The sequence below is a fragment of the Elgaria multicarinata genome, chromosome 2 (genome assembly GCF_023053635.1).
Source record: "Elgaria multicarinata webbii isolate HBS135686 ecotype San Diego chromosome 2, rElgMul1.1.pri, whole genome shotgun sequence".
Lineage (NCBI taxonomy): Eukaryota > Metazoa > Chordata > Lepidosauria > Squamata > Anguidae > Elgaria > Elgaria multicarinata.
In genome coordinates this window covers 96,290,490-96,316,356 of record NC_086172.1, presented here as the reverse complement: position 1 = coordinate 96,316,356, position 25,867 = coordinate 96,290,490, and the positions used below count along the sequence as shown (strand labels likewise).

Here is a 25,867-nt window from a genome sequence, read left to right as displayed (position 1 = left end):
TAAAGGTAAAATGGAGGAATGATCCTTAATAACACTGATGAAGTCAATCCAATATTTAACATTGATTTTAGAGCTTGTGCCAAAGAGGTGAAAATCCCTTACGTGCGACTGGAACGACTGAAGATATGTACATCGGAGTCTGGAGAGCTTCCAGTATTTAAACTGCAGCCACAGAAGGATGAACATGATGGGACTTTCCTGCTGATAATTGAATGTGGTTCTCAATCTTCAAGCATGGCTATTAAGGTAAACTCAATTCAACTGTCTCGGTTGCAGTTTGTCACTTCTTCCAGGCTATACTGACATGGAAGAAGTGACCAGCCGATGATGTTGATCAGTGGGTTTGAGTATGGTGATATGCTTAGGGCCAAACTACAAGCAAGATCCATGATCAGATCTCTCAGTGTTTTTATGTTTACTTATAAGCAGCCACAGAAGACCCTGAACAGGGTCAGAAAAGCAATACTGGGGATAGGGGTAACGTTTCCCCTCATGCCCATTTTCCTCCTGCTCAAAGCTGCTTTTAACCCTGGGAAATCTAAAGGAACAAATGTTGTGTGTAGGTCAAAAGCTGGAAGCTTTCTTCCTTTCCCAAAGGAAGTTGTTGTAACTATGCTTCTGGCACAGCACGTGATGATGGACAATGTTAGCCCGACTTCCATCTTCTGAATTCAACGGGATATTGTCTTTGAACATATGGGAGTAGAAGAACTGGCAACCAGAAACTTCATTTGTCTCAGGAAAACTGCTTGGGAAATTGATTATGGCCAACCAATTCAAACCTTTTAAAGCTGATTAACCATCTGGCTTTAAACTGATTGATGGATTAAATATCAATACTTTTGCGAAAGGTTTATATAGGGGCCAAAGATCCAGAAGAAGGGGATAATTTTTCGTAAGTGCAAGACCATACAGTTTAATAAACAGAAGTTCCCACTTATTGTGGGAATCTAGAGCATAGGAAAGAAATGCTGTTAAAACAAAACATCACAGCTAAAATGGCTTTAAAAATGAACAGATCAGATTTCATCAGTACAGTCGAAGATTCAGATTTAAGAGGTAACACCATTAATTTCAACTGATTTTAATTGTATGTGGTTCTTAATGTTAGAAGGAATATTATGTTTTATTATGTTGTATTTTAAGGTTTTAATTTTTGTGAACTGTGTTGAGAGCCTTGGCTATTGGGTGGTATAGAAATGTAATAAATAAAATACATTTGGGTGTTTTCATATCGAAAGATGAAATCCTCAAACAGGAAGCAAAATACATTCCAAAGTTTCTTTTCCAATATATCTGGCACAGGGAGGAGGAGCAGGAAGAGGGGTCAGATGCTCTGAAGGGCATGCTGCCATTCAAGCTTCAGAATCTCAGCTTTACTGATTAAACCAATTAAAGCTTCAGGCATGATTTTTAATGAATGTAACTGGGGACATCTCTCAGCATGGCTCCCCAATATCATATTATTTGAGGGAATGGCCATGTTTAATCTGCTATGGCTTACAGAGAAGCTGTGAGATAGGGTTCTTCCATCGTGAAGGCGCTAAGGCTGCTTTCACAGAGGCATTGATTCGCTGCATTTAAGCTTCAGCAGTATTTCAGGGCTGAAAATGAAGCGTTTCTTTAATTTAGAATTCATTTTCCATCCAAGGTCAATCAAGGCAATCCATCTGAAAGGCTGAATCCTAGCCATGAGAACCTGGAGGAAAGGAGGATCCCCATGAGCCAACCGACTGAGCAATTGCTGCTTCCATTGGTAGATCACAGGCTCAGTAACAGTATGAAAAAATCGGTGCTTACCCAGGAAGACCACCCTATTGAGAACGAGGATTTTTGTGCTGTTTGTCTGAATGGAGGAGAGCTGCTGTGCTGCGATTACTGCCCAAAGGTGTTTCATCTCTCATGCCACGTTCCTGCATTGCTCAGCTTTCCTGTGTGAGTATATAGGGAGCAAAGGCATATCTGTTCCAGGTTGGCTCACGTATAAACATCCGAGACCTTCAGGGCCAGTTCTTTGCATCAAGTTTTATGTGTAGGGCTTCAGCGGTTCTTTTCAAAGATGCTTATCGTTTGGATTGGTCCTGCTGCCAGATAGTGCTCATGTGATGATCAACAGGCCAACTGGGAAACAGGGAACAAACAACTGGTGGATACTTCTTCGTGGTGGTGTCACCACAGTAGGTGCACCCTCCTTTTCAGAGAGACCTTAGTTCAGGCAAAAGTAGGTAGAACAATCTTAGGTAGGGGGAAATGGCGAAAGACAAGAGTGGGTTGGTCCTATCTAATCTTACAATACTGGTACCTGTCAGAGCGTCACTAAAACCAATGAGATTCATCATGCAGAACCTAACCCAAACTCTGGACTAATTGGTGCCAACGCAGGAACAAACATAGGAAGCTGACTTATACTGAGTCAGACCACAGGGCCATCTAGCTCAGGATTGTGGACACTGACTGGGAAAGGCTTTCCAATATTTCAAGCAAGGCTTTTTCCAGCCCTACCTGGAGTTGCCAGGGATTGAACCTGGGATCACCTTCTACATGCAATGCAGGGGCTCTACCACTGAGCTACAGTCCTTCCCCTATGCTGTATGCCGAACACACAAATATGTATGACTTGTGCATTTTTCTTATAAGAATGTATTTTTGAGGATTTTGATTGAATAAACCAAAGAATGTTAATACAAGTTAGGTATGAGATACATAAGAACCTAACACAGTGTGAAGACTCTCAGTAGAATTTTTGTCATCTTCAAGGCAAACATTGAAGATCACAAGTTGGAGGAGCCTCTGAAGAGACCTGATGTTTGTTTTTGTGTTTTTTTTCATGTTACCATAGTCCAGCTTTCTACATACCTGGCAAATGATAAAAAGAACTTTATCACAGCTTCTTTTCTCTGCCCCTGCTGTTTGCTTCTTGCATCCATGCCTGCGCCCCATATCTTAAATGATTAAACACATTAATTCCTAAGGAATGTACCGTCTTGCGTAGGCTTCTGCAGCATCCATCACAAGGGGCTTCTTTTGCTTGAGGCAGCCAGCAAAGGAGGATTCTTCCTTGACATAATGTTTGTCAAGGCTTTTGCTTGTCAAGGCTTTCCTTCCCCGTCATAATGCTTGTCAAAGCATCTGTCACTAATTCAGGGACCCAGTGATCAACAAGAACAATCTGATGATGCATTTTCCTTCTCTACTTCAGAGGTGAATGGGTGTGCACACTTTGTCGCAACATGGAGAAGCCAGAGGTAGACTACGACTGCGAAAACACTCGTTTCAGCTACAGTAACACGCTCATACCAGCAAGAGCACTTTATGGCCTCGATGACTATGAACAGAAGGTAAGTCCAGGGACCGACAGAAGAATATAGAGAAGGAACATCCGGTCTTCTCTTCTTCTCCAACAGCGTACATTGATTCTTGGGTATGTGTACATGTCCGAAGGAACACTACATGGAGTGAAAATGAAAAATAAAATGGAGTGGACTCCATCTGTACTGAACACAAGTCAGGAGGATCAAGTCACTGACCCATTATGTGCAGGGGTGAGGGGAGAGCCAAAATGAGTAGGTCTCTGCAGATACAGATAATAAAAATAAAAAGAAATGGGGGTGGGTGGGGAGGAATGGGCAGCCAGAGGGAGAAGACATGGTTCGCCCAGTCCCTCTTGCATCCTCCTCTGGCTGCCTTGTCCCTCCCCCCCCCCGTTTTTATTTTTATTATTTGTATATGTAGAGCTCCGCAGATAAAGCTTATAAAATTAAAAAAGGGGGAGAAACAGTCCCATTCCTCTTCTCCCACTTTTGTTGTGTTTTTTAAACTTTTTCAGAGGTGCGGGGCTGGAAAATTCACACTTGCCTTCCTTCCCGTGCAGATGCCGGGAAGGAACGCAAGTGCGGGTGCGAGGCACCTCACAGCGCCAAAGTGCCACCGTAAAGACGGGAGCTAGGTCATCTTGGCACTTTTACATTCCATTGATTCGAATGACATTTTAAAGGGCTGTATTTTAGCTTGGATTAGGAAAGCAGTTTTTATCTTACTGTGATTTCCCCTCTGTCATTATGTTGTGTAAGTTTGTGAATGAAAGCAAAAAATAAAAATGTGCATAGTTTCATGTAGAAAGATTTATATGGCAATCATATTGTAGATATAACATGGATCTTTACAATCAATGTGGAAAAGAAACCCACACTTTTCATAACGGTGCTATATGTTTAGTGGGAATTCACCAAGAGTTTATGTGTTCTGTTGCAGATCGGGATACTTAGTTTAGAATTGTGGGTGGGTAGGAATACCAAGAAATAAAATATCTGTGCAAAAGCTCTTAACTGATGGCAGACATTAATGCAGATATCCATGCAGCTCTTTCATAAACAAAAAGTAATTGTGAACTCACATTTTACAGAAGTGTGAGAAACTGGTACTTTCACTGTTCTGCAATAACCTGAGTCTTCCATTCCATGAACCAGTCAGCCCCTTGGTAAGTGTTATACAAACTCAAATTACCTCTCTGGGGATATTTGCTTTACTTGCACATCTTTTTATCACCTTTTCCAGTGTGCAATCTCTGCAGTATTTCTGTTCAACAATCCTATTGGCAGGCCTTACCTTATCCTTTGCAATGAAAAAGGCTATTTCAACAAAGGGCATGGCTAGATGGGGCAATATCCCGGGGATTTCCCCGGGATCATCCCTGTGTGTCCACATGACGCACAGGGGATCCCAGGGGCAGGGAGGGATGATCCCTCCCTTTCCCTGGGATATCGCCCTACCGTTCTATCCCAACTTTTCCCGCGGTACTGGGATGATCCCGAGACCACGGGATGTGTGGCCAGGCATCCCGTTTTCGTGCTGGCTCCTCACAAATAAATGCGAGGACCAGGGCATGGAGCTCCTGAGGAGGGTGGGGTGGGGGAAGTGGGAGTATTTTTTTTTAAAACTTACTTTTTTGTAGGAGTGCTCCTGCACTCTTTTCTGATAAAAAACAAAAAGGCGGGTGCGACGTCCTCATCCTCCCAGGACGTCATGCGCCGCGTCTTGACACCCTGTGACGATCCCGGAAGCATGTAAGTCCAGGATCGTCCCACCTCCCTCCCTCTACACCGTATGGTGTAGACATGCCCTAAATGTTCAGAATGGCCAGTATCATCCATCATGCCAGAAAATAATCTAACCCCAGAGTTGAGAGAGCTGAAATTTTTAGATACAATTCACTCTAAATACAAAATGCACAAGATATGAAAAAGGAAGCCTTGTGTAGTTACAAGTGTGATCTCAGATGGTAGGGTACTTCCTACCTTGCAGTCTTCTTTCCCAGGAGTGCTCTCACATCTCTTGTCCTGTGACTATAATCATGATTAGAGTTGCCCCTTTTATATTTTTGTGGAGTATTATCATATCCCTTTTAGTCTCTTGTTTTCTAAGCAAAACAGGCTGGGCTCTTTTAATTTTCCCTTACAAGGAGCAGAGGACACTATTTTTTTTCTTAATTCAGTTATAGTCCCATCTTCTCGTTGTCCTTTAAAGTTTATCTCATTGACCCGCTTTTTAAGTGTGTGGAAGCGAGCAAGCCTGCTTCCGCTTTGCTAAACAACCCAGGAACTTTCCTGGGTTTTCTTATGTCCAAACCTGGAAGTCCGGATTGTTGAAGGAAAAGCAACTCAGAGTTTTAACCCAACAACAACCCATTCAGATGTCACGATGAACAAGCCAGGAACAGGAAATTCATGGGTTGTTAAGTAAAGCAGAATCAGGCTGGAGCCAGCATACACTTGACCACTCGGAAACAACCCATGGTAAACAAACCGTGGGTTGTTTAATCATCCAAACTGAGTGTCTGCCTTATATGCAAGGTGCAGAAAATACTTGGCTATTTGATAGGAATATCTTTAGGTTTAAAGAATTATTGTGATTTATCGAAGATCTTATGCCAGTGAGGTTCTTTACAGGCTCGCCATTATTATCAGATCATCAAAAGGCCCATGGATTTGTCCATCATCCGGAAAAAGCTGCAGAAAAATGACAAATTGCATTATTCCACCTCTGAGGAGCTGGTAGCTGATGTGCGCCTCATGTTCTGGAACTGTGCAACATTCAACTATGTAAGTACTTGTGATCCAGAGAGCAGTGCACTCTAGCTCCCATGGAAGGAACTTGGGCTGTGGTTATTTTTTCTTGCCATGAATATTTTTATTTGAAACTTGGTTCTTTAATCTGACCCTGAATGTCCCAAATAAAGGGCTGAAGAGGGGTAAGATATCAACTGGATAGTAACTGAGGGTGGCTTCTCATTAGACGGGGGGGAAAAGATGCTTATAGGACAAACACTGGTAATGTTTTTGGAGTGAATATTCTGATTCTAAAAATGGAGTCTGCAATAATTTTGGATGGAGATGAAGAGAGAAGTAGCCACTTTCTCCTTGTGATTTTGCATCCTTCTTGCTTGAATGTGTGTGTCTATCTGCAAGAGCCTCCACTTTGAAGGTTACTATTTCAAACAAAAAAGACAACTGATTTAGTCTCCTTCTTGACCATTAGCATTGTCTCACATTGTCTGATCCTTGAGTATTTACTTGCCTTTCTTTTCTCTTTTGGCTTTTGTCCGTTCGACAAAACAGTGATGACCTACCTTGAAAATCTACCCCTTAGGCTAGGGCTTTTGAGGATTATTTGGCTTGTCCTTAGATCCTTGTAGTCTACAAAACTGCTTCAGTAGAGTCTGGTATCTTGCCCTCTTGGGAGTATTAACCCACTGCTCTCAGTTCTCTAGAGATGTGGTTACACCCAATCCCCTTTTCAGTGTGTAGTTTCTGTTTATTTCTTATGTTAACAGGAATGCATCCTTTGCATGTGCACCACCTCCCCTTGGTTCATTTATCATTTTGGAAAGGCAACATTATGCAGTGCATAGTATTCTTTATTTTGACAAGCTACTGCTTTGATCTTATGTGATGGAATTATTAACTGTTTTCTTTCGAAGTGTAAATTGTATTAATTTTGAAAAAAAGCCCTTAAAATTAAAAAGGAAAGATTTTTTTAAAAAAAATGAGAGGCTCATAATCCTAGCAACAGAAAGAGCTGGTCTTATTAGGTGAATGGCATGCTATCACAACAAAGTACAATGCTTTTTTTCTTGTAGCCTGATTCAGAGGTTGCTGAGGCTGGACGATGCCTGGAAATATTTTTTGAAAGCAAGCTTAAAGAAATTTACCCAGAGAAGCAGTTCTCCTTGGTACAGCAAGATGACTCTGATTCAGAGGAGGTGGAGCATGACAATAGCCAAGTGGCTCCCAAAGGATTCCAGTGGCCCTCCTACAGACAAGAGTGCATCCAGCCCAAAAGAAGGCGGCGACATGCTGTAAGAATACAAAAGCAAAAACACTTGATTGTTCAGTGGCCCCAGAGCTAATGCTGTTCACACCTGTTGATACAAAACTTTGAAAATGTGTTCGCATTAGGATGATTCTTATTTAGAATTATTCTTAAATTGATTACTAAGGGTAGTGTCCAATGTTAGTCCTACATAGAGAAGACCCATTGAAATGAATTGGACTTTAGTTAGTTGTTACTCATTTTATTTTATTTTATTTATTTATTTATTTTATTGCATTTGTATACCATCCCCTAGCCGAAGCTCTCTGGGCAGTTCACATAAGATAAATACACTTAAAAACAATATACAAAAAATAAAAACCACAAAAATATGCAAAATGCAAATACATTTAAAACCACTATAACAACTTTACAAATGATGAGCCATTTCATTAATTTCAATGGATGTACTCTATGTAGGACTAACGTTGGCCATTACCCTAAAATGGACCCCAGGTTCAATTGTATAAATAAGTCAGTGTGAACAGAGTGAGTGAGTGAAGATTTGCCAGGTTACCTAATTATTTTGCCAAGTAAAATATAGTGTCAAATAATATTTGAAAAGACCAGATCCTCTAGCGATTCACCTTTTTGTTTCCTTTGTACACAGGAAAGTGAAAAAACCAAAAGACCAATGTTTTGGCCAGCTAAAGGTCTTTCTCAGGTGTGACTTCTGGAGTGCTGCTTGGTATGCTGTGAAGAACAAAAAAATCTCAAAGTAACTGACTGTGTGAAAGGAGATAGAAAATGTCACTTAGATGTTTCACCTGCACTTCGCACTAGTGGTCGACCACCTTTATTTCTAGACCCTTTGGGTTGATTATATTTTTAAAGTAAAGTTATTTTAATGGGTAGTTGCCCAGCTATCTGTTTTGTCTAATGGTTTGTACTTACACAAATGTTTCAGTCATATGCAGTAGTGATGAATAATAAAAATAGGTCATTTGTTATGCTGTTCTTAAAATTATTCCGTAAATTTGCTTCACTTTATAGATTGTAGCTAATATAGCGAACCAATCACATTCCACACATACTTATACTGAACAAAATGAGTTCCACATTCATCTGGTAGGAGTGCAATTCAACTTCTAGCCATGTTATGTTGTCTCACTGACAAAGTGTGGCAAAATAAAACCTAATTCCTGGACTTCAGCTGAAGCAGTGGCTGACAATTTAAACTGAGAGTTCTGGATTCCTTATTTATTAGAATGTGAAGTTAGAAGAAAGTGAGAGGAATGCATGCAGGAATTCTCCTCTTTAATTCCCGGGAAAAAGTCTGATGTGTTCACTTCTCACTAATAGAGAGTGCCTGGGGGCCAGAAGTGGATTAGTGCAACCATCAAAAGCAGGCGGGGCAGGGCAGGGGAGTGGAAATGGCCTTCTGACACTACCGGCTCACATTATACTGCTCTTCAGTCCCTTCACTAACTGCTGTAGATTCGATCTGTGTATGTGTGATTATGAATCCAGTCAGCGGCAGGTACAATCCATAGGACTGCAGGAATGATGTTAGTAGAGTTTCTGCGGTGCGTAATTCTTGCCTTTTCAGGGCCTTTTTTCACTTTCCCACATGGTCAGTAAAGTGTCAGGTTTAAAATGTGTGAAAATCTCATGCAGACAAGTTATAGGGCTCATAATTTGAGATGCAGTTGTTTCAAGCCTCTTATCCCTCATGCCTGGTCCTGAGTGATCACACACTGCTCCATGAAGCCTCATCCATGCCCCATCTTCTCCAACCTGACATTCCTTTACCTCTGTCTAGCCTCATTCCCAATCCCAAGTGAGAGATTTAAAGTATACTGTTAGTATGGATTGGGTGTGATGGCAGATGTAGTGGGTTGACCTTTTTATGTTTCCTGGCTTTCATCTGACTCTTTAAAATGAGAGTTGCTTTAAGTCCTCCAAGGGGTAGTGATTTCCCTGTTATATTAGATTTACTGTAAATGAAGAGAGCTTTTCAGCATAGTCTATATAAATATGGTATCCATGGATGTTATAATAGAGTATAGAAAGTTTATAGAATTATTAGAAAGACCTGTATATTTTTCCCTGTTGCCAATGTTAATACTGTTCGACATAAATGCTGTAGAAAAACATTGTCTCTTTTCCTATTGTATAATAAACCAGTCACTGAAAAAAGAATGTAAACTGTTAAGCTAAGTTCTTTCCCTGCCAATGTTCTTGGCTAACATTCCATACATAATTTGCTAAGGGCCTTTTGATACATTAGGCTGTGAATAATGACAAGTTATGCACTCTTGTCTTTTTGCCCAGCCTCCCTCGATACCACTGGCTGATGTGCTCTGATATCACAATCTCAGTTGCTCTGGTGTCACACAAGACTTTGCAAGCCCTGGGCCATATAGCAGTCTCTTTAGGAGCAGTCTTTCATTAAAATAATTGAGGGCACCTAAATTATACAGTGTTTTATTTACACCGTGGATTTTCAAAATGATGCAGTGTGGGTGCAGATCAACTGAGATGGCTGGCATTCCTGCCAAAGCCCTAGACTTGCTTTGGGCCAGTGAGAAGATGAGAGCCATTGACACGATCACTCTGCAATGCCCTCTCCTGTGTTGTAGAGCCCAGCTAGCTCCCTGGTTCACCAGAGAATTGTGGGCAATGAAGCAGGTAGGATAACAACTAGAATGCAGATGGCGCAAGTCTTACAGTGACCATGACTGGACACAAGTACGAGCACATTATCATGGTTTCCTTTTGATGGAGATGGTGATGAATAAATCTCCACCTTTGCACCCTCAAGTAACTACCTGGGAGAGGTTGTCAAGGTGGTAAAGAGGTATTTCATCTAGACCCAGGAAAGGATATATTGGAATCCTCAGAAACCTGTTGTGACAAGTTTGCAATGCACTTTCAGGATAAAGTCACTCATATTGACCTTGACCCCAACATCATTTTGACCTTAACCTAAGGTTACCATATGACTCGGGTTGACTGGGTGGATCCAGGAAGTGATTGATGCCACATGGAGAGAGGGGGTGGTTCCTGCTGACTTGAAAAGGTGATTCTTTACCCACCTTTGCTCTCTACAAGCATAATCAGACTGGAGGATTTTTGCGTTTCCCTACCACTGCTACGGCCTCCTGCTGCTGTCCCACAATAGTGACGGGGAGGGAAAGAGGAAGCAGCAACGACCTCATGGCCCATTCAGGGGCCATTTATATCACACCGCTTTTCCTGCACACACATTCAATTTTTTTAAAAAAGACTTTTGCGATGGAAAGAGCGGGCGGCTGACATTGTCGTCTCAAGGACACGTGAACATCCGTAAGCGGGCAGTAGTGAGTGTGCGATAAAACGCTTGTCTGATGATGCCCTACATATATTGCAAAGATGGAAAAAAAACTAAAATGGTCCACCTATCAACTATAAGAGTTTGGTTTTGGTACTGAATTTGTTTTGGTTGCCCTGCTGGATGTCCTCTTTCAAGAGAGACATAGGAGGAGTACAAACTTGCTCCTCTTGGTCTCTCTGTGGCTTTTGATACCATCAACCATTGTATCCTCAGTAAGCTCCACTAAGTTCAACGGGACCTTCTTCCAGGTAAGTACATCAATAATCCAACACAGATACTTGATCACCTGGAACTATGCTTTTGGCAGCTCACCTGTTCAGACTTCTCCCTTTTATGAGACAGCCTGTTGTGCTCTGCAGCAACTGAAGCTTCTAGGTTGTCCTGAAGGGCGTGCTGGGTCATGTGTGGTCATAGACACAGTTCATTGGAAGCGAAGTGCAATGTTTGTATAGTTATTCAGCAGTTTTTTTTATCTGCAGTGATGATTGTTTCTAAGTGCATTTGATCAGTAATTTGGAAGTATTCCAATGCCTGCATCAACCTGGTTAGACTAACCAACAAATAAATTTGAGAACCACCCTTTTTTAATTGTAAGCTTTTTAAGTGTGTATATAAATGAGAGATAATTTATTCTAATTTCTAAGAAGGCCCTTCTAGATTATGACCAAAACCAACTGATTAGTGGAGCAGCACAGGTGTCCCCCCACATCATCATCATCATCATCATCATCATCATTATTATTATTATTATTATTATTATTATTATTAGTTATTTCCAGCTTCGACAAGTGGCAGCAATTACTTTGGAAGTAGGGAATCTATCACCAAATGTGAAATAATTAAACCATCTCATGAAAGCAAAATGCTCACAACTACAATGAACAAATTTTAATATTAAACTATCCTGGTCATGTAAACATTTACTATTAGAGTTACAGAAACCATTCTTCTATGCATGAGGGGGCTGTCTTCAAAGCACCGAGTTGGCACCACCTTCCCCCCAAACCTTGCAGTTTTACTTACCTGGGGTGGCATCAGATAATCCTGATGGCAAGGAAGGAGCGCAGGGTTTCTGGCGGTCATCCAGGTACCGGAGCTGCCCCCCCTTCTTTGTGGAAGGTGACCAATTGCCGGTCGCCTTCTGCCAGGACGCCCTGCCCCGATCATCTCTGGAGTGAGGTCAGACATGGAAGAGCTGTACTGACCTCGCCCCCCTGAAAAGTCAGGGTAAGTCAAGTGGCTGCAAATCTGGCTGCGTCATATAACTGACACAGCGCAGATTCACAGCTATTGCAGGGCTTTGGTTGCATATAGACAGCCCCCAAGACACACATAATAACTTATCACACTCAAAACTTCAGAAGTGTTTACCATAATGATTTCTCTCAGGAATTGCCTCCTCCCACACAAACCTGTTCAAGATTTGTGCTCAGTTTCTGAGGCTGTCTACTGTGGCTTTTCCGCATGAGGCGTTTATCATGCTCTCATCATTTACTAATCACAGCTGTTTATGGGTTCTTTAGTTGATGTTGCGACCCTCCAGGTTTGCTTAATTGTCTAACCAATGCTACAGGTGAGTTGTTTTTATTTAGAACAGGGGAAATGTGGCATTTAATTGTGAAAGCAAAAGAAAGTACAATTTCTTCTTGTGTATTTGTGCTATTTTCTACCACATCATAGTGCCACCTAGAGGTTATGTAGTGGAAAAGCAGGAAAGGAAAGCTCTTCCTGTAGTGCTCAGATCTTACTTCTGTGACAAAATCAAAAGTAGATACAGTGGATTAACAGCCTCGTGTAGAAAGGCTGTGTCCCTTCAACAAGAGAAGTGCAGCTGCTGGAGATGAGATCAGTTGTGGCACCAAAACTATGCAATAGTCTCCCAGCAGATGTCTGCCTGGCCCTCTCTTTGCCTGCTTTTGAATGGGGTTTGTTTTATTTTGTTGGGCTTTTATGGGATTCTATCTAGTGTTACTCCTAATTAAAGCAGACCCATTGAAAGGAATGGGACTTGAATTAAACTAACATTGGATACAACTGCATTTAGTGCTACTGCTGTTGCTGAGGTGTTTTTTTAAAGATGCTGCTTTTGTTTATTTTGTTTTATTGTTGGTACTGTTTTTAATCTTGTGTGATTTATATTTGCATTGTATGCCACAATTAGTTTGATTTTATCATAGAAAGGTGAAGTATAATTATTGAAACAAACAAACAGATAAATAAAATAAATACTGTAGAAAACTGCAGTAGTACCTGTATGTAATAAGGTATATTTCATTTGAAACTGGGGGCCAAATATGATTAACATAGCTGCATCCATATTTGCTGGGATATTTCACACTTTTCTCAGTGCAATGTCGAAAACTGAAAGCCTGCACTTTTAGCTGCATTGTGAAAGCTCTGAGTCTCAAAGGTGCCTATTCTTTTCTGCCAAGAGTAAATAGAAGCAAGTGTTGCTATGAGATGATGCACCCAGCGGTTTTATTACTTCTCAAATGGGGAATCATAGTTATAAAAACAAATGTTAGTGATTCAGATAAAACTTCACAGTGCACAAAGTTAAATAAACTCATGACAACATATAATTGCATTGTGAAACAGACTAATAGAGGAGTGGGCAGCTACAGCTTTTTAAAACTCACCAGAGAGTATTCACCTAGCCAGATAAAAAACAAAACAAAACTGGAACAGTCTCAGCATCACACTGGGGCCGTAGCTAGACCTAAGGTTTATCCCAGGATCATCCCGGGTTCATCCCTGCCTGAGCACTGGATGCCCTGTGTGGCACTTAGATGAACAGGTTTGACCCCAGGACAATCCTGGGAGGTTTAGCTACAGCCTGGGAATTCCATGTATGTCCTGCATCCTGAAAAGTCTTCAGAGTGGAGGCTGGAGCAGATAATTCCTAACATCACCACAACCACTCCTTATGTCCTGAATCTCCCACCAATCAGCTTCATGGGATGACCTTGGGTTCTACTATTTTGAGAGAGGGAGAAAAATGTCTCCCTACCCACATTCTCCACACCATTTATAGTTTTGTACACCTCTGTTATGTCTCCCTTTAGCTTCTGTTTTTCCAAGCTAAACAACCTAGCTGTTGTAATTTCCCTCATAGGGGAAATGCTTCAGTCCCTTGATAATTTTAATAGCCCCTTTCAGCACTTTTTCCAGCTCTACAATATCGTGGGTTTTTTTATGTGTGAAGACCAGAACTCTACACAGTATTTTAACTGTGTTTTCAGTATAGATTTGTATAAAGGCAGTATGATACTGGCAGTTTTATTCTCAATTCCTTTTCTAATAATGCCTAACATGGAATTTGCCATTTTTTTATAGCAGCTGCACACTGGGTTGACATTTTCATTGAGCTGTTCACCACAACCCCAAGATCTCTTTCTCGGTTCATCATTGCTATCTCAAATCCCATTAGTTTTACTTGAAGTTGGGATTTTTTGCCCCAGTGTACATTAATTTACACATGCTTAAATTAATTGCATTTGCCATTTGGATCCCCATTCTCTTAGTTTGGAGAGATCCTTTTGGAGCTCCCTTACAATCCCATTTTGTTTTAACCTTTGGATGGTAATGGAGTTAAAGGAGTACTGGAAGAGGACATGGAGATTACAGAGAAGCTGAATGAATTTTCCTCATCACTCTTAACCCTAAATAATTTGGTCTCATCAGCAAATGTGGCCTCTTCACTGTTTGCTCCTAATTCCAGATCATTTGGTCCCAATACAGATTCCTGTGGGATCCCACTATTTACTCCTCTCCATTAGGAGAAATTACCTTTTATTCTTATTCTCTGCTTTCCATTCTTCAACCCATTACTGATCCATAAGAGGACCTCTCATTTTATTCCATGACTGCTAAATTTGTGCAGGAGTCTTTGGTGAGGGACTTTGCCAAAAACCTTTTGGAAGTCCAAGTAAACAATGTCCACTGTCTACATATTTATTGACACACTCAAAGATCTCTTAAAGAATACTGAGACAGGACTTACCTTTGTGGAAGCCATATTGATTCTCTTTCAGCAGGGCTTTTTCTTCTATATGGTTACTAATCTTATCTTTAATAATGCTTTTTCTAGGTCTCTCCACCTCCTTGCTCTTACTGAAACCTGGCTTCCTGCCCATGATACTGCCATCTCTGCTGCCCTCTCTCTTGGAGGACTCTCTTTCTCTCACACTAGTCGCCCAGAGGGTCGGGGTGGTGGTGTGGGTCTTTTATTATCTAGTTTGTGCCAGTTCCAGCCTCTTTCCATTCCTCCTTCACATTGCTTCTCCTCCTTTGAGGTACATGTGGTGAGGCTCTTCGCTCCACTGCGACTGCGGGTTGCAGTTCTGTACCGCCCCCCAGGCTCATCCTCAAAATTTATCTCTGATTTTGATTCGTGGCTGTCCTTTTTCCTCTCTGACAACTGTCCTACTCTTATCCTGGGTGATTTCAATATTCATGTGGATGACCCTCAAGATGCTGCAGCTCTACGATTTCGCTCATTATCTTCCTCTTATGATCTTAAGCTTTGGTCTGATGCACCCACACATTCCCTTGGACACTGTCTGGATCTTGTTCTCACTCGGAATTGCTCTGTGTTGGACTTTTCTACTGCTCACTTTCCGCTGTCAGATCATCACCTAGTTTCTTTCAATATTACTCATAATCCTCCTCCTTCACGTCCCGCTTCTCGCTCTTGTCGTGACTTGCAATCTATCAATTATGAGGCTTTTTCCCAGTCTCTAGCCTCCTCCCTTCCTTCTGTCTGTTCGGCTGTCTCCTTGGACTCAGCTGTCTCCTTCTTTAATTCCTCCTTATCTTCAACTCTTGATAATCTTGCTCCATCTACAACTCGGATAGTTCGCCCTTCTCAACCCCAACCGTGGCTCACCTCTTCCCTCCGCTACCTTCGCTCTTGTTCCCGGGCAGCTGAACGCCTTTGGCGTAAGACCAGGGACCGGGCAGACTTTGTCCATTACAAATTTGTACTCTCCTCTTTCTCTTCTGCCATCTCACTGGCCAAACAGCAGTACTACTCAACGCTGATCCAGTCAAATGCTAGGCATCCTCAGCGGCTCTTTGCGTCCTTCAATTCTCTTCTGAAGCCTAATCCGCCATCTCTCCCCGCCTCTCTGTCTGCTAATAACTTTGCCTCTTTTTTCAATGCTAAAATCCAAACTATCCGCTCTGATCTGGCCAGCTCTGCTCCTCTTCCAGTTCCTGTTCCTCATCTGCCAGCTCCTCCTGCAAATTTCTCTGCGTTTCCTTCGGTCTCTGCGGATGAACTGTCTACAATACTGCGCTCTTCGAAGCCTTCCACTTGTTCTCGTGATCCGATTCCTTCTCGCGTCTTTATTAATCTTATTCCTGCTATCCTCCCTTCCTTGCTACATATTATTAATCTTTCTCTGTCCTCTGGTTCATTTCCTTCTGCTTTTAAACATGCTACAGTCTCTCCCATTCTCAAGAAACCTACTCTTGATAGGCTATCTCTGTCTAACTACCGACCTGTCTCTTTGTTGCCGTTTGTTTCAAAGATCCTGGAGCGTGCGGTCTACTCTCGTTGTCTTGACTTTCTTTCTAGTAACTCTGCTTTGGATCCATTTCAATCTGGATTCCGTCCTCTGCATTCCACCGAAACAGCCCTTACTAAGATCACCAATGATCTCCTTATTGCCAAGTCTAAAGGCCATTATTCCGTTCTTATTCTCCTTGATCTAACTGCAGCCTTTGACACGGTTGATCATGATCTTCTCTTAGATTCCCTTCATGACCTTGGATTTTGTGGCTCTGTCTATAACTGGTTTGCCTCCTATCTAGCGGGTCGCTCTTTCAGCATGTTGACTAATGGCAGCTCGTCTTCCTCCTTTCCCCTTTCAGTAGGGGTTCCGCAAGGCTCGGTGCTTGGCCCGTTGTTGTTTTCCTTATACATGTTGCCCTTGGGCAAGCTTATTCAATCTCATGGCCTCCAATATCATCTGTACGCCGATGATACACAACTATATCTGTCATCTCCGGAACTTTCTCCTGATGTTCACGATCGTATCTCGGCATGTCTTTCAGATATCTCAGCTTGGCTGCTTCATCGTCGCTTGAAGCTTAACATGGCAAAGACTGAATTGCTTGTTTTTCCTCCTAAACCTTCTCCTCATCTCTCATTCTCTCTTACTGTCAATGATGTTACGCTTACTCCGGTCAAGGAAGCTCGTAGCCTTGGCTTTATCTTCGACTCCTCGCTCTCCTTTATTCCTCATATTGAGGCAGTAGCTAAATCTTGTCGATTTTTCCTGTATAATATTGCCAGGATTCGATCATTTTTGTCTGTCTCTTCTGCCAAGACTCTTGTTCATGCACTGGTTATTTCACGGTTGGACTACTGCAACCTTCTTCTCTCTGGCCTTCCTTCTTCTCACATCAGTCCGTTGGTTTCTGTTCACCACTCTGCCGCAAAGATCATCTTCTTAGCTCGCCGCTCCGACCATGTTACTCCGCTTCTGAAATCTCTTCATTGGCTTCCAATTCACTTCAGAATCCAATATAAACTTCTCCTGTTAACCTTCAAAGCTTTTCACGGTCTAGCTCCTTCCTATCTCTCCTCTCTCATCTCACACTACTGCCCCGCTCGTGCTCTTCGCTCCTCTGATGCCATGTTTCTCGCCTGCCCAAGGGCCTCTACTTCCCTTGCTCGGCTTCGTCCATTTTCGTCTGCTGCCCCTTACGCCTGGAACACTCTTCCAGAACATTTGAGAACTACAAGTTCAAACGCAGCTTTTAAAGCTCAACTAAAAACTTTTCTTTTTCCTAAAGCTTTTAAAACTTGATGTTGTGCAGACTTCTACTGTTACTTTCTACTGTTAGTTTTTCCCTACCCTGTGCCTGCTTACCCTACCCTGTACCTGTTTGCATTCTCTTCCCCTCCTTATTGTTTTACTATGATTTTATTAGATTGTAAGCCTATGCGGCAGGGTCTTGCTATTTACTGTTTTACTCTGTACAGCACCATGTACATTGATGGTGCTATATAAATAAATAAATAATAATAATAATAATAATAATAATAATAATAATAATAATAATTTCAACCAATTTACCTGAAACAGACATTAAGCTAACCGGCCTGTAATTTCCCAGTTCCGCATGGATTCCTTTTAAAAATATATTGTTACATTGATTCTCCTTTTCAACTTCCTTTTTACTAGTTCCCTCATTTTGGAGAAGTTTCCTCTTTTGAAGTAAAATGTGACTGTGTTGGATTTCCTGGACAATTTCCCACAAATATATATCGAATCTGATAGCACTTGGTCACTGTAACCAATTGGTTCAACAACATTTACATCTCGTACTAGGGTCCTGGGCGACAACATTTAGGATTAAATCCAGGGTTGCCTCCCCTCTGGTTGGTTCCATGACCAACTCTTCTAGGGCACAGTTGTTTAAGAAATTTAACATCTTTGTCATGAGTGGAATATGCATTTATCTAGTCAATGTGGGGCTAATTAAAGTCACCCATTATTACAACACTTCCTTATCTGGAGGCCTCCCTGATTTTGTTTTCTCTCTCAAGGTTACCCTGAGCATTCTGGTCTGGGAGATTATAGCACAATCCTAGCACTAAATTAGTTTTGGAGTCTAGTATTGTTACCCACAGTGCTTCTGTGGAAGAGTCTACCCCTTTTAGGTGTTCTAGTCTCCTTAACACTATGCCAACAGAACAACAGCTTCTCCAGTATGCCTTTCCCTGTACTTCTTGTAGAGTTTATATCCAGAGATGACCGTATCCTGTTGGTTCTCTCCGTTCCACCAAGTTTCTGTAATGCCCACTATGTCTAGGTTCTCCTTTAAAACCAAGCACTCCAACTGTCCCATTTTAGCTTGGAGGCTTCTAGCATTTTCATAAAAACACCTCTCCATATGTACCTCTGTCATGTACATCTTTTGCTATGGCACTTAGGCCTCTTTGATTGGTTATCATGTTCTACCATGTACTCACAGTCTATTCCCCCACTTCTACATTTAGCCAATCAAAACATTTTCATCTTCATCCCTTTGGGATGATTTAACCTGAAATGGATGCTTCCCAGCTCCAGTTGGCTTTCCCCCAGGGTTTAGTTTAAAACCTGCTCTGCCACCCTTTTTATGAATACAGAAAATTATTTCAGTATTAGATTTTTGGAGAAAAGCTTTCAAAGCCTCTTTCAATAACATATTGTAAACAGCATGATTCACTATTTAAATAGAAGAACACAATCAGGAAAGAATGCCTTATATAACTATAGTTGATAGTGCTGCATTACCATGAGAAAGTATTTGGGTATTTTCATATATCTTAACAGAGCAATTCTATACATGTTACTCACAAGTAAGTTTCACTGAGTTCAACAGATTTATTCTCAGTAAGTGTGTATAAGGTTGTAGCCTAAATAGTTAAAGATTACTACATAATCACTGCTGTTACTATGGCTAGCACTAGTAAACATGAGGTGTTTAAAAATTATAGTTAAATTCCTATTAGAATTATCTTGAACATTCCATTAATCTAAGGTAAATATAGATTATTTAACCTGCAAAAGTGGCTCACAATAGTGTGGACCTTGGAAGGTCACCACACCCCAACCCATTGTTCAGTGTTTATAGTAGTGCTATTTCATGTTAGTAAATAAATACCATTTGCGTGCTGCAAGCATAGATACATTCCTGGCTGCTCTTGGACAGATGGATGGTTTCTCAGTGCCAGGCATAATGATTCACAATCCCTGACATGAACAGCCACACAAAGACTTTGGCAATCTCTGTAGGGCAGACAAGAACAAGCAGAATTAGTACAGGTGGCACGTAATAGGGGCTGGGGGCTCCAATGTCAGTGGGGTATTTAATCTGCTCTGGGTTTCAGTTGGAACTCTAAAGGTGCTATCCAAGGTGCTGAACCTATTTTAGGCAAAGGCTTCAGCACCTTGGATAGCTTTGTTAGAGTTCCGACTGGTTCTGAATGAAACCCAGTGCGAATTCACTAACACTGGAGCTACCAGCCTGCATTGGTGGCATAGACAGACTGAGAGTTTCTCCACGTGAGTGATTTATTGCATGCATGGAAGTTTGTGGGTCCTTTTCATGACATCGTCAACCTCTGATGCCTCTCCCGCTGTTTTCAAGCAAGAATCCGCCATTTTATAACCCCCCGGAAAATGCTGTAATAGAAATCGCATAATAAAACAGCGCCATCTGCTGGTAGAATAACTGAAAAATGTGGGAAGGAAATGACAAAAAGGGAGGGGGGTGAGGGAGTGCGTATATCCTTAAACCCGCATAGACTCTGGAAGACAAAGGCCTGGTAAGGCTGCAGGATTTTTGCTAAATGTGGAGACGCTCTTAAAGAGGTGTGCTCATGCACACACACACACTCATTTCTATGCTAATTATTACCACTTTCCTGGGACATCTTGCATTGACTTTAAATTTTGTATCTGAATGCTTCTCTTCAGAACATGTAAAGCAGCACATCAAGAAGATGAGCCATCCCATGACATATGCACATTCCAATTATGCAGGAAAGGTTGTGTGTTATTTTAAATGGGATAGCATTAAAATGTGATCCCTCACTTGCACTCTGACCTGATACGCTCCACAAAGGACGGTATCATGTGTTGTTTCTGCACATTTGAATTTAGCTCTCAGTCTTTAGTGGCAGTATACTTCTTTTAGACACAAGGATTACAGAAAAACCTGACAGGATGTGCACACACATGTGCATCATCCAAACTTATTTAAACAATTACAAAGAGCAGCATAGCTATTTTCACATAGGCAGGCTATCTTCCTTGATCCCCCATTGTCTAAGTGGGATATTGAACTACTGGTGCTGGATTAGAGGGGAAAGGAAGAAGTGGGAGGCCAGTTTTTCAAGGCCATAACAAGGTGGTGAGCTTTAAGTGGGCATTTAATACACTTCAGTTGTCAGACTGGGCGATAGACCTGATTTATGAGATCCAATAATCTGTCACATTCTCCTGTACAAGTACCACTGAAATGTGTGAGAGCTTTGCAAACAAAACAAACAAAAATGCTACTGGGGGTGCAATATGGATTTTCTGATGTAGAAAGCAAAATGGCATGGACTGGCTTACAAAAGACAAACTTGCACATAGCAGCCCTGCTGAAGTCCTGTTGACTTACTTCAACCCCTAATTGTACACAGGGTTGCAGCCCAAGACTTTACATGCTTGCAAGGCCCTTGAAACTTATTGGAAGCCGAAAATGCCAGAACTGTACATGCTATGGGGGAAACTGCAGGTGCCTTTGTGGGAATTCTGTGTGACTGAATGCCGATGATGGAACTCCTGGTTCGACAGGTGACTCCGATGTTCAGTGGGGTGGTGAATCCGCTCTGGGTTTCAGTCAGGACTCCCAAGGAGCTATGCAAAACGCACCACCTTGGATAGCTCCTTGATAGTTCTGACTGAAACCTGGAGCGAATGCACCGCCCCACTGAACATCGGAGTCACCAGCCTCCACGGCCTGGTTCTTTAGCCTCCTCAACACAATGCGCGGAGATTCCATGTAAGAGAAACCAAGGGTGTGTGTGTGTGAGTGTGTGAGCAGCGTCCCTGTCTTCAAGAATAATGGGCGGCCGCTCCGACAGATAGATTAGGGTTGGGAAAGCCGGTCAACTGAGGTAACTCCAACCCTTTCATCACCGCGGAGCTCAGCAGGAAAGCGCTCCTAGGTGGGTGAGGGGAGAGTTGCTCCTCCTCAGGCGCTGACCAGCCCCACCCCGGGGGAGGCGGAGGGGGTGGGGTGGGGGAACGGCAGAGTCGAGGAACGTTTCCGCGCTCTGCGTTACTTTGTCCCCGCGCGGCCCCTGTACCGTCTGCGGTGCCCAGGCTGGTTGACTGCGGTGAAAAGTTTCTGCAAGTGCGAAGGCGCCGTCGAGCGCGGGAAGAAGCCGCCACGGGAAAGGCGACGGCGGGGGTGAGCTGCGAGTGTTACGGGGGTGGGGGAGGCGAAGCGCCGAGAGCGGGCGAACTTCGGAGCCTTAGAGAGCGAGCGAGTCGCTGCCGCTCGGGCGAGAGAGGCAGAGGCTGCAAGTTGTCGGGTTGCCATGACGACGGCGAGGAGGATGCCGGCTTGCCTTGGGGCGCCCAGAGCAGCCGGTCCCCGATGAGGGAGGGAAACGCAGCATCTCTGCCGCACAGGTTGGAGCTTTTGTCCTGAGCCCATTCGGGGGTGCTGCTCAGCGCTGTGTGGACGACCTGACCCGCGTGTCTGCGCGTATTTTATCAGTCAGCTTCCATCTGGGTCAGTGCCATCCTAATGTGTGTGACCCAGGTCACTTACTCGGATATTCTGTTAATTTTAGCATTTTCCATAAGAACAGCCATGCTAGTCTGTTGCAGCAAAAACAGCAAAGAGATTTGTAGCATTTAAAGACTCACAAATTCATGACAGCGTAGGCTTTGGTGGGCTCCCCTCTTCACAAGACGTGGGAAGTGTTCTCCTAAGTTGGCATATAAACTATGCATGTGTTGTAGGAGAAATAAAAGATACCCGTAAGCAATGGGGCTAGAGAGAAATGAAATACAAAAAGTACAGACGGTAGCAGTTCTGTTAAAGCTTTATAGTACAATCCTATACAGGGCTACTCTGAAGTATGTCCTGTTGGGTTCAATAAAATGTGCAGCCTAAAGTTGAAATTATATACATGCTTACCTGGGATTAAGCCCCTTTAAACTCAGTGAGGGTTACTATTTGTAGACATGTACAGAAGCACTGCAAACATATGTAACATCTTTACAGTGAGCATTCACAAAGCAGTGATGATGATAACACAGACATCCTGGCATTAGTAAGCTAACACTGGTGGAATAGAACTGTTACCATGATTCAGGCCACAGTGATTGAATTGAACTTCTTAATAAGTTGTAATTTAGCAGTTCTGGAGTCTTTGGTTGAAGTTCCCATGTTCAAGAATGGCCACTTTAAGATCAGTAACAGAGTGGCCGGAGAGGTTAGAATTTCTCCAACTGGTTTCTGAATGTTGCTATTTCTGATGTCAGATTTGTGTTTATTTAGCTTTGCCATATGTAGTAGGCAGAAATTCAGCTAGTGCAGGAGTTGTAATGACAGAAAAAGTTCAGCTTTAGATTTCCATCTGCTACAGTTGCAAGAAAAGAGTTCTGCCAGAAAAACTTTGCAGGGGTGTTGTTGACTGTATCAAAAACACACTGCCACATGCTCAGAAGTGTTCTCTCTTTTATGGTTTTTTTTTTCAGATTCCTTTGACAAAGGAAACAGGTTTTGGGGCTTAGTCCTGTCTCAAATTTATCTCTGCCTTTTTTCTTCATTGAGGCAAGTTGGGTTACTTTTTAAGAGTTTGGTTAATGATACCTGTCAAATTTCACCAAAATCACTCTCTAAAGTCCTTGAGTTAAAAATGGAATTGTAAGTGGCATCTCAAGTTCCTGATTTTCTTCCTGTGTGGTCCTTCCAGAGTCTGCTATGATGCCTGCCAAATGAATAAAGACCTCCATTACCTTGTCCTTCCAAGCTTGGGTGGAAAACAAAATCAGATGCTTTGGTACGAGCATCAAATGAGCCTTTCAGCCAGCCAGTAGTCTGGGATATTTCCAGGCCTCTTATCCTCTCTATTGCGTACATAATTGTTAGGAAAGATCTAATTTCAGATCTGTCTGGTTTCCTACATTAAACATTCATGGTGTCATATGGCCACAAAAACCTCTCTGTCACACACTCACAGTTCTTTATAAAGTATCGCTTCACTTTTGAACCTTGACTTACTTTTTTTAATTGCCATACATTTTGAGCTAGAATAAGGTCTCTGTAGCTGATGCAAAAGTGGCTGAATCACGAAAGTATTCCACCACTTGTGCAGTGCAGTTCTACAGAGTTCAGTTCACCATGTAATTTAGCTGAGGACTGCAGCCTTAGAGTATTTTCATAGGTGACAAACTAATTGAGAGCCTCATGCATTCTTTTTATGATTGTGTTCATGTGGAAGAGAAAGCAGAGAATAAACATTTGGAATGACATGTAGATTTTACATTTGCATGTCAAACCCAGTTGAAACATGAGCTGCTTTAACTCTCTTGTGTGTAAATACACCTTTAGATTTCAAAAGTTTTCTTCCTAAAGTCCAACCTAAATTTCTTTAGTTATCATGAGATTCCCATATATTTGTCAATTATGTTTGCATTCTTATGTGCATACTCCCCCTTGTGGGCTACATCTGTCTGCACATCTTAAGGTACAAGGTTAAGAAAAGATTTGGCTTGTGAAAATGAAAAGGTTTTATTATTTATGTAAGCCAGGTTTGGGGTCTCCATTCACTGGAATTCTTGGACTCAGCAATTGCTACATTATATTAATGGAGCTGCAATACTAAATGCACTCTTGTTGCAATAACATCATTGAAATAATAACTGAGTTGTATCAGTGTCCTTCTGCCAACAGAAGGGACATCACTGGTGGCTTGAATTCCTCCTCCTCCTCCTCCTCCTCCTCCTCCTGCTCTCTGCACTCACCCCAAAACTGCTCTGGAGCGTTAGTGAACCTTTTACTCAGGCAGACCTTTGACTTATAAACTGGTCCACTGTTGAAGGGGGTTTAACTGGTTGGGTGCTGTTTTAACCACAATTTTATTTTAATCTGTATTTTGTTTTTGTTAGCTGCCTTGAGTGCCTGTTTTGAATAGGCCAACCAGGTTGAAGATTGGAGGTTTTCCATTGCAGTGGTTCTATTCCTACAGGAGAGACAATTTTATAAAGGTGGCTGGGAGACTACTGCTCAACCCTTTTAGAATATGGGGTTTTGTAGGGTTCCATTTTGTCTGTCAGGCTATTCCACATTTACATTGAACCATCTAGTTATTTTTATCTGACTGCTTTGTACAAAAATAAGTACAAAGAGCAGCTTTTTAAAAAATATAAAAAGATTTTAAAAGGTAATTGGCAATATATCTCAAAACAAGGTTAGGACAAATTCATTAATATTAGATTTTTAATTGATTCTGAAATATATTTACAGCTTTCTTTAATATATATGCTTATTTTAATATGGAATTAACACTTAAAATAGTGTTTTCAAATAGGATATATATATCTGTAAATCCTAGGACTTGTTTTGTGGTCGAAAAATTGTGGTAGAAATTTCTATAGTTCCCTTTACTGTTGTTCATGTGTAATTTTGTTTGCATATTTGTGGTCATATTAATCTAATTAATATGTGCTCTTATTAATCTAATGAAATTGCAATGTAGGCATTCTCTGTGTTGGTGGTAGGTATTAGTTTTGATAGTTGTAGATTAAACTTCTGAAAAAATAGTCATTTGTTATAAAACAGCACACTGTGATCTGTCTCCAGCAGAGCTTACTGCCCATTAAAGGCATAAGTTTGCCTCTTGTTTCCTTCATTATATGATTTCTGGCAGGATTATCAACCCCGTTATTAAATTAGATTAGATCATCCTTATTCTAGGAAAGTATTAAATTATATAACTCTAATTCCTAAATCCCTTCTGAGTTGTTGAAACAAAACTCATCTTATGGCTACTGGGCCATAAGGCACAAGGGCAATAAACTAAGATTATTACTCATTTTCTCATTGCTTCTGAATTACAACTTAATTATGTTATCTAATTTTCAATAGATTGTCATATTCAGTCTCTCTGGGAATGTTCATAGCTGACTGTGAAATAGAGGTGTTTTAAATCAGACATTTATAAACCCCTCTATTTGCTATAACACATGGAATTAAAATTTAGGAAGGGATGGAGGAAATAGATAGTTTCTGCAAGATAGGATGGAGAAGAGCGCTTCCACCTCATGGAGTAAAGGTTCAAATTAAGGGATAATGATGGCAGCCAGACAAATTATAGTAAAGTCAAATGCATCTTCAGTGAAACATTGGCATAATAACATATGGTTCATAGCATTAGCAGAAAAGCTGACTAAGAGCACAATCTTATGCATATTTAGACAGAAATAGGCCTTAGAACTCCCAGCATTGCCCAGTCAGCATGAAATTATTCTTCTAGAAGATTTGGACGTGACTTATGGCATATTTGCCAAAAATGGTTGGCTATCCGTGTTCTTGTACAGCAAATATACACTAGATTTCACTGAAAATGTTTAAATAGATGTATAATATTTCATTACTAGTAGAAAATGTAATGCG

General features: G+C 41.6%; 1 protein-coding gene across 1 annotated transcript in view; it reads left to right on the top strand.

The window, feature by feature from the left end:
* The window catches only part of TRIM66 (tripartite motif containing 66), a 55,273-nt gene extending 47,114 nt beyond the window's left edge, over positions 1–8,159 (top strand). Inside the window, exons 14-20 of the mRNA XM_063117249.1 lie at positions 72–246; positions 1,652–1,935; positions 3,200–3,338; positions 4,403–4,477; positions 5,946–6,098; positions 7,136–7,354; positions 7,979–8,159. Of these exons, the coding sequence (XP_062973319.1) occupies positions 72–246; positions 1,652–1,935; positions 3,200–3,338; positions 4,403–4,477; positions 5,946–6,098; positions 7,136–7,354; positions 7,979–8,038 (1,105 nt within the window). The 3' untranslated portion in view covers positions 8,039–8,159. The remainder of the gene's footprint in view (positions 1–71; positions 247–1,651; positions 1,936–3,199; positions 3,339–4,402; positions 4,478–5,945; positions 6,099–7,135; positions 7,355–7,978) is intronic.
* The last annotated feature ends 17,708 nt before the right edge of the window (positions 8,160–25,867 follow it).